The sequence below is a fragment of the Ursus maritimus genome, unplaced genomic scaffold (genome assembly GCF_017311325.1).
Source record: "Ursus maritimus isolate PB19 unplaced genomic scaffold, ASM1731132v1 scaffold_12, whole genome shotgun sequence".
Classification (NCBI taxonomy): domain Eukaryota; kingdom Metazoa; phylum Chordata; class Mammalia; order Carnivora; family Ursidae; genus Ursus; species Ursus maritimus.
In genome coordinates this window covers 27,095,354-27,108,806 of record NW_024423564.1, presented here as the reverse complement: position 1 = coordinate 27,108,806, position 13,453 = coordinate 27,095,354, and the positions used below count along the sequence as shown (strand labels likewise).

The following is a 13,453-nucleotide window of genomic DNA, read 5'->3' as shown; positions in this document are numbered from 1 at the left end:
TTTATAGGTATATTTCATTCTTTTTCTTTGTGGTAATATATTTTATTATATGAATATATCTAAATTTATCCATTCTACTACTGAAGGAAATTTGGAGTGTTTCCAGCATTTAGCTGAATAATTGCTGCTATGAACATCCTTGTACATGCCTTTTGGCGTGCATCTGAATGTATTCATTTTGAATATATATCTAGGAGTAAAATTTTTGTGTCATATAGTATGTCATATTGCCAAATAATTCCTCAGAGTTGTAGCAATTCACATTTCCACCAATGTGTGAGGATTTCCACTGTTCCATGTCTTCACCGACACTTGGTATTGTCAATCTTTCAAATTTTAGCCATTCTGATAAACATGTAGTAATGTTTCATGGAGGTTTTAATGTGGATTCTCTGATACCAAATAAGACTAAACACTTTTTAATATGTTTGTAGACTATTTGAATATTTTCTTTTCTTGAGTAATCTCTACACCCAATATGGGGCTCAAACTCAAACCCCAAGATCAAGAGTCAGATGCTCTATCAACTGAGCCAGTCAGGTGCCCCTGAATATTTTCTTATGTGAAGTGCTGATTTGTGTATTTTGCCCATTTTCTATCATGTGGTTTATCTTATTGTTTTGTAGTTCTCATATTCTTGACATGAGTCCTATGGTGGATATATGTATTTCTAATATAGTCTCCGATTCTGGGCTTGTTTTTTCATTCTCTCAAAAGCATTTTTTATATATACTAATGAACCTGATTTGCCAATTTTTTCCTTTATGGTTAGTGCTTTTTTGTATCCCGTTTAACACATTTCTGCCTATATCACATCATGAAGATGATCTCTTATGATATGTTCTAGAAGCTTCAGTATATTAATTTTCACAGTTAGAGCTAAAATCTACCTGGCAATGAATTTTATGTATTACATGAGGTAGAGGTCAAGATTTATTTTTTCCATATGGGTATCCAGTTGATTGAGCACCGTTTGACAAAGAAGCTGTAGCTTTCCTACTCTTCAATGCCAAAATGGGTGTTTCGTGTTCAGATTTTTTTAAGCTGTATCCAGTTTGTTTAAAGTAGAACATATCCAGGGCGCCTGGGTGGCTCAGAGGGGCGCCTGGGTGGCTCAGCCGTTAAGCGTCTGCCTTCAGCTCAGGGCGTGATCCCAGGGTCCTGGAATCCAGCCCCGCGTCAGGCTCCCTGCTCCTCTGGGAGCCTGCTTCTTCCTCTCCCGCTCTCTCTCTTGTTGGCTGTCTCTCTCTCTGTCAAATAAATAAATAAAATCTTTAAAAAAAATAAAGTAGAACATATGCATATTTCACAAAGTTCATCACTTGGTACAGTTTTTCTGGAAAAAGAAAGTCATTTAAAAAGCCCATTAAAATCCTTTAATATGTAGACAGTTGCATGGTTTTGACAAAACCTAAACACATTTGATTATAATAGGGGATAATTTCATCATTATCCAAAAGGTATTGCATTTTCTGGGAGTTTAAAACTCTCCTTTCTTGAGGGAATTTAAAGGAAAAGATAAACAATTTGCTTGAAGTGAAGCAGATTATATAGGCTTAGAGATGATCCCGATGACACTTTAAAATCAATTAATCAACTTCAAAGCTGCTATTAATCTGCCTTGTGACTGATCTGATCCAAACCTGAGAAGGTGTTACCATCAAGCTGGGGAAACATGAACACATTCAACGGTTTAAAAACAAACACAATAATATAAAATCAGGTGTTTCGTCTTTTACCTCTTCATAATAGACTTGGTAAAAGATGAAAAAAAAACAAACAAACCATGAATACTGTTCCCAGAAATTCAAAAGAATTGTAATTTTAAAAATATGATTGTGTGGTTTTAAACAAGAGGTGTTGTATTCTAAAATCATTTCTGTACTTTATAACTTTTATACTTGAATGTAGATTAACTTGTTTACTACTTCTTGAAGTTAATGATTATATATTTTCACAGATGGCCTTATCTGGCTGTCTTTCTATTTAAGTCTTGCCAAATTATCTCTTGTACTTAAATACATTAAAATGTGTTGTTTGATTAATTATATATCTGCAAGTATAATTCTTTAGGAAAACAACAAATAGAAAAAGATAAAATGTTTAGAAGTTTGGGAATCATAATCGAATTGACTTTCTCCATAGTTCAAAAAAAAGCCTTAAACTCACTTCCTTTTCGTGGATTATTCATTCTTTAATAAACACTTAGGGGCGCCTGGTTGGCTCAGTCGGTTAAGCAGTTAAGTGTCTGTCTTTGGCTCAGGTCATGGTCCCGGGGTTCTGGAATTGAGTCCCACATCTGGCTCCCTGCTCAGCAGGGAGTCTGCTTCTCCCTCTTCCTCTGCCTGCTTGTGTGCTCTCTCTCTCTCTCTGTCAGATAAATAAAATCTTAAAAAACAAAAACAAAACACTTCATTCACCTCTGCTGATCTTTTGCCAGGAAAGTGGCTGTCATGGTTGCTTTGGTTTTTCTGAATTCTTTTTATTAATTTTTAAAGAGTTTCTTTTAACCTGTATTTCTGAACAAGTTTTAAAATGGTAACTAACTGATACCACTTTTACATGCAATTTTAAAATGACTTTTGAGTTTGGGAGAATTTATTCATTTTTAAAAATGTACAAAAACTACTGTGCATTTTACAAATCTGAAATAATTACCTCCTGCCAATTCTTTTTCTGTACAAAATAAGAGTACAATTCAGAACAACGTTTTATAAATAATTTTCATTTTAAGATTTCTTTTGAATCAGATTTTAATTCTAGTTTATCGGCAATTTGGAACCAGATAAGAATGTATATAGGCATTTGATGTGAAAGAATCTGAAAATCAATCCTAGAAATATGATTTACTCACATCTATTGTCGACTTTAAAGCTATGTAGAAAGTGAATTTTGTTGTATTATTTGAGAACCTTTCATTGTCATTTATTAAATATTAATTGAGTACCTATTCTGTGATAGGAATAGTCCTGAGCTCAGAGGAGACAGACAAGTAGAAAGACTTATTTGAATTATCTGTTTAGATGTAGATACCGACAACAATTAAGAAGATACCAAGGAGCACCAAGTACAATGTCAGGAGAGGAAAGGAGAGGGAAATGAAGAGTCACAAAAGCCTTCTCAGACCCATCACATGTCAGGTGAGTCTTCGAGAATGTGAGTTAACCAGATGGAGAGGAACACGTGCACAGAGGCATGATAGGGTACCCAGGCAGTAGTGGAACTAAGTGTATTTGGATATGGCCAGAGTCTAGGAGTAATGGCAGGATGGTAGGAGACAGGGGACGAGATAGTCTAAGGCCATATCATGAAGGTTCTTGAATGTTGACAAAATTCACAGTTCTGTAATATTTCTTTTTATTAAAAATGTCTTTTTATCAAAAAAGGGCTTTAGGGTGATTATCTGGATCCTTGTAACCAACAAAATATTTAGTATCATCAAAGAAAATTTTGGATCGCCCTCTTCCAAAGAATAAGTGAAATAGCCATAATGACCTCAGAAATCACCCAATTTGGAGGCTGAAGAAGAATCACCAAGAAGCCCCAGGATTACTATCAGTGGAAGAACACCAGGCACCCTTTTCTACAATATGGGTTCATAATAATGGTTAGAGTTGTTTTTATGAATGAAATCAAATGCATTGCATAAATTTTGATGCAGTCTCGTAATTTGTGGCATTCCTTTCCCCTGAACACATGGACCAGGAACAGAACACTAAAAAAAGGGGAGTAAATTTTTTCCCCTCAGATTATATATTCGCTTATGAAAAAATTCTCTGCTACCAATTTTGCTGAAATGGAGAGAAGCGTGAGTGGAGAAGAAACACCGTTTCTTGAGGTTGACTTCCGGCGAACAACTCAGGCAGTGCTCTAGCACACTCCGCTGGGGCAGTGGATTGAATCCTGAAGAACTGTAGTCAGTCCGTGAACACCGAAGGACGCTTGCTGGGTAGTGGGTAGGATGAGGTATGTTGTGAACAGGTGGGCTGTCTTTTTACACCAGGCTGCGCAAACTCCTACCATCCAGGAAGTTTCCGGAAGTAGCAGGTCCTTGTTACTCGTAGCCTCACCCACTGGAAGTACAGAAAAGGCAGGTTACTTAATAGAGATATAAGCAACAGCTCAGTTACCCCCATTGCGTACTCTACGGGCCAAAAACATTAATTAGGGGTCCATTTTCCTGAGCCTTCAACTTAAACACTGAGCAGTTTCCTGTCTCCCCACCCCTGAGTGTGGACTGGTTTGACTTACTCCCTATCAGTTCTAAACAGAATCTCTCCAGTGTTGCTTGAAGTGAGTCATTCATTTTCTGGGTCTTTCCTGGGAGATATTAAGGATGGCATTTGTGTAAGTGTGGAATGTGTGTGTTTGTGTTTATTGTTTTTTTGGCAGATGCCATAGAACAGTATGTGTGTGATTTTGATGAATAATCAGGGGCTCCTGGGTGGCTCAGTTGGTTAAGAGTGGGCCTTCCGCTCAGGTCATGATCTGGGGTCCTGGGATCAAGACCCGCATTGGCTCGTGCTCTCTTTCTCACGCTCTATTTCAAATAAATAAATAAAATCTTTTTAAAAAAGAATAATTAAAATATACTGTGGAATTTAAAAGTAGCAGATACAACTACATACAAATATCATGGCCCAACCACTGGAAATTTAGAAATCCTGACTTAATAGGCTTCAAGTAAGGCCTAGCCACTGTTATTTTTTAATTCTAAACTCTTTTCAAATAGGTAAAACATGGACAATGTAATAAAATTAAGTGGAAATGGTGCAAAAGAAGAGTAGTGAGAAGTGAGACCTTTCACTCTAGTCTCCCCTTATCCCCCCTGGAGGTAACTGCTCCTTCCAGTTTCTTGTGTGTCCTTTCAGAGGTATTCTGTGCATATAAACACACAGCAAAAAGTTCCTCTCTCTATTAAACAAAAGTGATAGCATCTTCTATCCACTGTTCTGAACCTTCTCAGGCACAAATTTTTCAAAACTCTCTAAGAAGCAAATTCTTCATGAAAAGCCACAGATAAAAGCTATGTCTCTGTTCTCAAGAAATGCTACAGACACATCTATTAATATATATTTTTAAAGATTTTATTTATTTATTTGTGAGAGAGAGAGAGAGCACAAGCAGGAGGAGCAGAAGGCAGAAGCAGGCTCCCCACTGAGCAAGGAGCCTGATGTGGGACTGGATCCCATGACCCTGGGATGGTGACCCAAGCCAAAGGCAGATGCTTAACCAACTGAGCCACCCGAGCATCCCTAAACATCTTTTACAACCAATTTTAGGTGTTCACCAACTCCCTCAGATCCATGGGCAAAATTCATGGTTAAGAGTTCCTTACTTCTGGTGTTTAATCTAAGATTACCCATTATAACTTAATGTTGCCAGATAAAATACAGAATGTTCAGTTGAATTCAAATTTCAAATTTCAGATAGACAACAAATAAATAATTTTTTAGTATAAGTATGTCCCATTTAATATTGGCTATATCAGAAATTCAAGTTTAACTAGGAGTCCTGTATTTTTATGTGCTAAATCTGGCAACCCTACGGAAAATTTTGATTTATAGGAAGCTACTCCAAGTAATTCTCTCTAGAATGCCCTGTATTAGAGATGACCTAGATGATAACTATACGACCAGGCTCTTCAGGATAAAGTCAACAGTTTGTTTTTTTCCAAAGATTTTATTTTATTTATTGGACAGAGAGAGCAGAAGCCAGAGAGGGAATACAAGTGGGAAGTGGGGGAGGGAGAAGTGGGCTTCCTGCTGAGCAGGGAGCCAGATGTGGGGCTCCATCCCAGAACGTTGGGATCATGACCTGAGCCGAAGGCAGACAGTTAACAGTCGAGCCACCCAGGCACCTCAAATTCTAATAGTTTAACCAGAAATTGGTTATCTATTGGCTTATTTCAAAATAAGCCAATTGGATTTAACTTGCTGTTTCATTTAAGGGATAAAACTGTATTGTTACAGTACAGTGGTCATTAAAACAAAAACTTACATCGAGTTTACATATAATAGTTTACTTTATTTTCAAAGAACTTAAGATATCTAAAATCTGGGCTATTTTGGTCCTTAAAATGAACACTAAAATTTTAGCTAGTTGGGTTTGGAGAAGGATGAAAAGAATCAGCTAGAGGTAACTTTTCATTAGTGATTATTTAAGTCATCTTTATTATCAACAAAAATAATATTAAGCATTGACTCGTAGGTAGCATAATATCCTGACATGGAGGATGCAAAATTGTTACTTATGACTTTTTAGTAAATCAATTTTAGTATATGTGCTGCCGAAGTGAGCACGACTTTTTAGTAAATCAATAACATGCTATCGTAAATATCAAATGACAAAGACAAACATGAGAATCTGAATAGGAAAACAGTAGAAACAAGGATTACCATGATAGGTATGATTCTGTTACACAGGAAATGAAGGAAAAATTATGCTAGAACCTAGTATCCCAAATGCATCTGAATGGAGTCAATAAAATTAAAATTTATCATTGCATTTCAGAATTGTTCTCCTTAGTAGCTAAAGGTAAATTTTCATTTCCTTCAATGTTAACCTGTATAGGATTTCAACAGTAGTGTGCTGATGTTTAAGGTTTCCTTCTTCAAGAGAAAAGACAGCCCTGATTTGTAGCATTTGCTAATTCCATGGTGGAATACTTTCACTATGACTGATATCAAGTTAACATCTTCAACAGCCTGTTTGCACAACTCCTGAAAACTTAACAATTGGCTCTTGTGAGCCTGTAAAAGCTGGTTTTATTTCTATAAGTGCATATGATACACCCGATTGTATTTTATAAAAAGAAAATAGAGAGCGAGGTGTTCTTTTTGTTAATTGATGTGTGTGTTTTTAAATTTGTCAACACAGGCAAAAACCCCCACCAAAAAACAAAAACAAAAACAAAAGAATACTTTAAGAGTTTAATTAATGGAAATTTTGAATGGGTTTGAGAAGGTGCAATAAGCACCTGAAGAGACCTGTGTGTAACTTTTGTTCTACCAGGTCTCCTGACTCTGAAGAGAAATTGCTCTAAATAAATACCTAAATGCTTTTAAAGTCACCTGGTTCTATAATAACCAGTGGGAAAGAATCAATCATCATAGAAAATTGGAAATGAGTTACCTCTTTAAACAAATCTATTTCATTTGATTTACATAAAATTTTCTGTCTTTTGTTTTTTTACTTTTTTCTTTTTGCCAAGTTTCATTAGAGCAGTTATATAAAATGCTTCAACTAGATTCAGTAATGGACAGCAGAACACCCAAAGACAAAAGAGTAGGTGGTTTTCTTTCTTTCTTTTTCTTCAGTAAGCCACTTTTAAACTATCCTCTTGAAGTTTTGAATTTCTTCCAACTCTTGGTTAGGAAAATTGGCAGTGCAGAAAGCAGTGATGACTATTAACTCGTCAGCGCCATTCTTCATTTGGCTGACATGGATCTGCACTCTGGCATGATCCCATTTCTGCGGTGGCTCTCCATTCAAAGCACTAAAATGGAGGTGCCAAGTACATCTTCTTAATATTCTTCCTAAAATAGATTTAGCTTGATTGTTCTGGCCTACCTATGTTGATAATGATTCTATTTGTGGACACTTGCTATAATTTTAAGACATAATCTTCAGACAAATGGCAAGAAAGGAGTTGCTATTGTTTATACTAGAGACTTCCTTTCAATAGTGGAAATTCTATATGATTGGACATTGATACATGTATGTTGAGAAAAGCTTTCCATATTCGAGGTGTTGATATAAAGTTTTATTTTTTTCTTTGAAAATACTTCACATTACTAACTTTATATATGGAATAACTTTTACAAACATTTAGTTCTAAGACAAGAGATTGGTTTATGGTTGGAGGTTAATGTATTTGGGCTAGTACATTATTCTATATTCCAGAATGCAGCAGTGAACAATTATCTTTTACAATCTGACTTAATAAGGGAATTCATGCAGGGAAAATTTGAAACTGGAAAGGGCATTAGCTAAATGTTTATAACCAAGAAACTGTAAAAGGAACTTACATTTGAATTAATACAAGATAAAGATGTGCAAAAGAAAATGTAACACTTCAATGGCTTATCATATAGCAGTGTTCAAACATATGCCTGAAGAGAAAATGGATTCAATAAACATTATTTTCCATAATTAATAAAAAGATACAGTGTAATAATTTTTTAAATTGCTAATGAGTCTGTGTAACTTGAGCTCTTTCAAGTTTACTCAATAGAGTGGCTGCATTGTAAAAATATGTGGAGAAAGCTAAAATAATATTATTTCCTCATTTCCTTCTTAGTGTTGATTACCTTACAAAATATGTAAAAGAAACAGAAACTCTGTGGTAATGGATTACCAAAATAGGTCAAATAACAAAAAGGTGTAAGATAATTGGTTTGATGGAATTTTGTATCCCTTAATGATGCATAATATGACTTGGGGGTAGTAGCATCTGAAATAAAATAATAGATTGCTGTTATACTAAAGTGATTTTGCTATCAAGATGCAAAGTTATGTTTTATCTTTTTTTAGAGAGAAAAATGATGTGGGTTTTTTTTAAGATTTTATTTATTTATTTGACAGAGAGAGAGACAGCGAGAGAGGGAACACAAGCAGGGGGAGTGGGAGAGGGAGAAGCAGGCTTCCCACTGAGCAAGGAGCCCGACAGGGGCCTCGATCCCAGGACCCTGGGATCAGGACCTGAGCCAAAGGCAGACCCTTAATGACTGAGCCACCCAGGCACCCCAAAAATGATGTGTTTGAACTGCTCACAAAGTGCCTTGTCATGGGTCCATAAAGAATAAATCTTACATATATGAATAATTTAAAACCCAGTGGATTCTGATTATGTCAAAAATCAACATTCTTGGGGTGCTGGGGTGGCTCAGTCAGTTAAGTATCTGACTCTTGATTTCAGCCCAGGTCATGATCTCAGGGTCCTGAGATCCAGGCAGCAGGCTCTGTGCTGAGCATGGTGCCTGCTTAAGTTTCTCTCTCTTCCTCTCCCTCTGCTTTCCCGCCCACCCTGCCCCCACACTCTCTCTTTGAAAAAAAAAAAAATTATGTACTGCCATGCTAATAATATATATTCGTGTGTAACTATATATGTGTGTAAAACACCTCTGGATGTTTGTTAGCTAATATGTGCCTATACTATTTTAGAGATTGGTTATAGAAAGGAATACTTTGGAAGCTGATTAATCTTTATTATTTTTATAACAAAATATAACACAAAACATACTTATTCTTTTGTTGTGATAGTTTTCACTTTTAATCATCTTTGCTTAAAGACTTTGTTGAAGTAAACAGTGAATTTCAATATAAAAATTTGCAAATTACAAATAATTATTTAAAAGATTATCAACTTAAGTTGGTTTTATGAATTATATTTAAATTTTATAGCAATGTAGGATAACGGAAATTTTCCCTGAATTTGTTGGCCAAAAATCTAACTTTTTGAAGAGAAATGAATTGTTCTGTTTCTGTTCAGAAACTTTGGGAGAAGAAAAATGTTCATCTAGGAGATAAGACTTCATGTTCATTTGGGAAATGGTGAAAACAGTATGGTTAAGGATAATCTTCCATGTGAAAGATAGATTATTTTACTTTTTAAAGGGAAAGCATGCAATTTTGGCTTAAATTATGCTCCACGTGTCTTTTATGACAATACTTAGATACGGTAAACCTTAGTATTGGAATGGTTCTGAATAATGAGACATCCATTTAATATATTTTCCATTACTAATCTTACTTGTAATTGCTAAATGCATTCATGATGTATAGGCAGGAAGAGGGAGAGGAGAAATGGATAGCTGCGTTAGGTGATGCAAGTAACATTGAAGGAATTCTATTTGAAATAGAGGCAATATAGAAAAATACTGGAAAGAGAAAGTGTTCAGTCAGTGCTTTACAGACTTTTCACTGCATGGCATACTTAAGCATTTAAAAATTGGCCATAGGAGGAGAGTATTTGTATATTTCAAGCGGAACTCAGAGAAAGGAGGCAAAGAATCAGCAAGAATGGCGGCCTGTCAGTAAGGCACAGGTTATTTGCCTTAACCCCAAAAGGGATCACAGCGGGGCAGGGACAAGGATTGAAAGCAGAAGAGATTGGGGCACCTGAGCAGGCCGTATAAGGGGAGGAGTTTCAAATGCTGACACTCGGGTTTGGAGAACTTAAGACACTCAGCTGTCTTAACACTGAGGAGTACTGTGCTAGTGACTGGACTGAAGTGTGTGTGTGTTTAGGAGACAAGCAATTAATGCTAAAGCATATGTTAGGAGTTGCTAGGTGTATCTTGTATCTAATAGTACCCGCCAAACTGGCTGATTGCAGTTAATGATCGCTCAGAAAGGCCGGGAAGTAACTCCACAGAGGAAAAAGGAAATGGTGGATCTGCCTCCAAGATTCCCATATCCTCAGCGAGTGGTGTCTGAAGTTCCAATAGGCTCCTTGCACTACCGGAGAGGAATCTGGTTCCTGTCCAGCCTCCACAGACGAGGTGCCCATACCTCCGTGCCCATTCCTCCGCTGGGGCAACCTGCAGCTGGGGCAAGCTCAGTTCTCGTTTCCTGCAGGTGACAGCTCGGCTCACATTGGTCCATGTCTTTCATCTCTTGTTATGGCAACATCCCAAAATGAATGCTGAAAAGATCTGCCTCTTTTTATGATTTCCTGACAGAACTTATAAAATTAAAATGTTTTATTAAAAATAGAATCGTGGAACGTTGCATTCACATTTGACGTTCAACCTCTACACATTTTGGTGATTCCCAAGATCAACTTACCAATCGAGACTTTAAAAAAAATAAAAATCTCCGACTACGTAAACCCAAGGATTTGTAAGAGGCATCTTGTCAGGATTTCTTCCAGGTGGAGGACGCAAAAGGCACGAAGGAATGGTGACTGGAATTGCCTCATCTAAGCGGTCTCAGGGCAGAGAAGGGTGGTGCGCGTCTTTCCCTTCTCTCCCTTTCCACCTTGAAGACAGAGATGCGAGGGGCGGCGGCGGTGGGATTGTCCGAGCGCCAAAGGGCAGGCGGGAAGAGACCTAGCGGGCGAACCACCAGCGTGGGAAACCCTTCCGCGAGGGGACTGGGCCCGCGGAGGCCCGGCGAGCGCGGGTCCGCCGCGATCCCAGGGTGCACCGCGCCCTGCCCCCTCCCCTCTCCGCGTCCCGCCTCCCCTCGGCCCGGGCCCCCTCCCTGCCGGCTCTGGGAGGCGGGGACGCGGCGTCGGCGGCGGCTTCTCCAGTCGCGTCTTTCTCACTCACTGGGGAGCCCGGCGGTGGCGGCACCTTCGGAGCTCGAGCGGTGGAGCTGCGAGCCCGTCGGCCAGCCAGTGGGAGGTCGGACAGACTAAGGGCAGATCCGACAGACGGACGGACAGCGGAGCAGCCAGACGGCCCGAGTCGCCTCAAGTTCCGCCATGAGCTGGGGCACAGAGCTGTGGGTGAGTTTGGGTGAGGGGCGCCCCGCGCGGACTCCGGCCGGCGAGGGGCGCGGGCAGGGCGGGCGCCGCTGACCGTCGGCGGCCAGAGCGCTTTGGGCCATCCCTGCCTCTGGCGTTAGCGGAGGGTGGGGGCTCCACTCTTCTTTGTGTGCAGACCCCTCTTCCTTCTCGGCCGGGGTTGAGTGGCTGCTGGTCTGCGCTCCCGCCTCTGCCGCCGCGGCGGGGCTGAGGGCAGCGCCTTGGACGGCGGGAAGAGCGGCCCGCGGACTCCCGCGTCCGCCGCCATCCTCTCCGTTTCCCTGTCTCTCTCCTCCGTCTTCACTTTCCGGACGCCTGGCTTGTTGCCGGGCCGCGCTCCTCTCCCTTTGTATCTCTCCGCCCCGAGGCGGGGGAGGGGGCCCATTGTCCCGAAGGGGCGCTGTTCGCGGGCGGGGAGGGGGGCCCGCTGCGGCCCCCAGCCCGGGCGACGGTCCCTGGGGCGAGGGCGTCGCCGGGCCAGGAAGGTGCGGGGAGCCTCGAGGCGCCGCCCACCGCCCTCGCCCCAGGTAGGGGGAGCCAGGCGGCTTTGTTCCGAGCCCGGCCTCCGGCCAGCCAGGCCCAGCCCCCAAACCCATTTCCCTCTCCCTGTGTGTGTGTGCGCGCCCAGAACCCGCGCGTGGCTTCAGGGACTCCGGCTGGGTTATCCCCGGTTGCTGCCTTGGGCTGGGGGCTGGGGGCGGGGGGTGGGGTGGGTTGGCTTTCGGAATCTGAATTAAATTGATGTATCGACGGGGAAGCCAATTTTGCCAAAAGGAGCGTAGGGCTTCCCGAATGCTTTACTTCCCCTTCCGCTGTTCTTTATTCTCACTCGTTCTCCCCGTTTTCTTTCTTTCCTCCTTGCCTTTCTTGGGCGCTGAAGGTTTCAGACAATGCCCAGTGTCTGGCCAAGGTGCGGGTAGACTGTAATAGGTCGGAGAATTCGCTCGCGACGCCGCTTCGCAAGGGTGGAGGTGTGGAGGGCAGTGATTTCTCAGGTGCAGCCGAGAGACCCGGGGCGTGGGGGCGCTGTCCCGAGAGCCGCCTGGCTTCAGCCACTCCCCTTTTTATCCCACCTGTGTACATTTCCGTGCCTTTTGTTAACGAGGGTCTTGTGAAACCACTGCAGAGAGAGGGGAGAAAGAACTTTTTTTGTCTCGGTAGGAGCATGTAGGATGCGAATGAAGGTAGATTGGTTAATTGAACGGCAAAATGTTTTTTTCGGTTGTTTTTCATCTCTTACTCACGGATTGGGAATCTTAGAACTGAAAGAGACTTTAGAGTTCATCTCGTAGAACACTTAGCCAGCCCAGGAATCTCCTGCAACATTCAAGACAAGTGTTTGCCCAGTCTGTAAACACACCACCCAAGAGAAAATACCTCAGACATTCGTTTCTTAGATAGCATTAATTTTTCTTATATTAGAGAGGATTATGTAGTAAATGAATTATGTAAAATTTAACCCTTTAGATTCTCAAGCATTATTGGTCTTTTCCCTTGATTTTGTACATTTTATAATTGACTATAGTGCGTCATAAATTAAAGTGATGGATATAGTTTTATTTTCCATTTTTATAATTAGTAAATATTTTTATTTTTACACATTAAATGATCCACGTTTCAGAGGAAGCAAAAATGTACTCAGAATACTTTTTTAAAGTACACATAGGAAGAATGGAGTAATATTTAGATTTAACTTTTCGATTTAAAAAGCATTTTCTATCATACTACAGAAAAACAGTTGTAAAGAGAAAGAGTATTTTAGTGAAGATTAAAACGCGATTTTTAAAAGTTTTTTTTAAAGATATAAAGAATATAATGCATTCAGAAGTGATTAGCAATTTAATTTGGTTAGTTACTTTAAGCATTTGAATAATTTCTCAGCAATTTGGAAAGGTAAACTGTAGAAGAGATGGGAATTTCTGTTAACTAAAAATTGTTTTGTATCCTTTTGGAAATTATGAAAAAAAGATTTTAAATTGT

At 40.0% G+C, this 13,453-nt stretch overlaps 1 protein-coding gene across 2 annotated transcripts in view; it reads left to right on the top strand.

Annotated features, from left to right (window-relative positions):
• The first annotated feature begins 11,214 nt into the window (after positions 1 to 11,214).
• FNBP1L (formin binding protein 1 like) overlaps positions 11,215 to 13,453 on the top strand; it is a 99,682-nt gene continuing 97,443 nt past the window's right edge. For both annotated transcript variants that reach the window (XM_040627024.1, XM_040627023.1), the window contains exon 1: positions 11,215 to 11,455. In XM_040627024.1, coding sequence (XP_040482958.1) covers positions 11,432 to 11,455 — 24 coding nt within the window. In that variant the 5' untranslated portion in view covers positions 11,215 to 11,431. The remainder of the gene's footprint in view (positions 11,456 to 13,453) is intronic.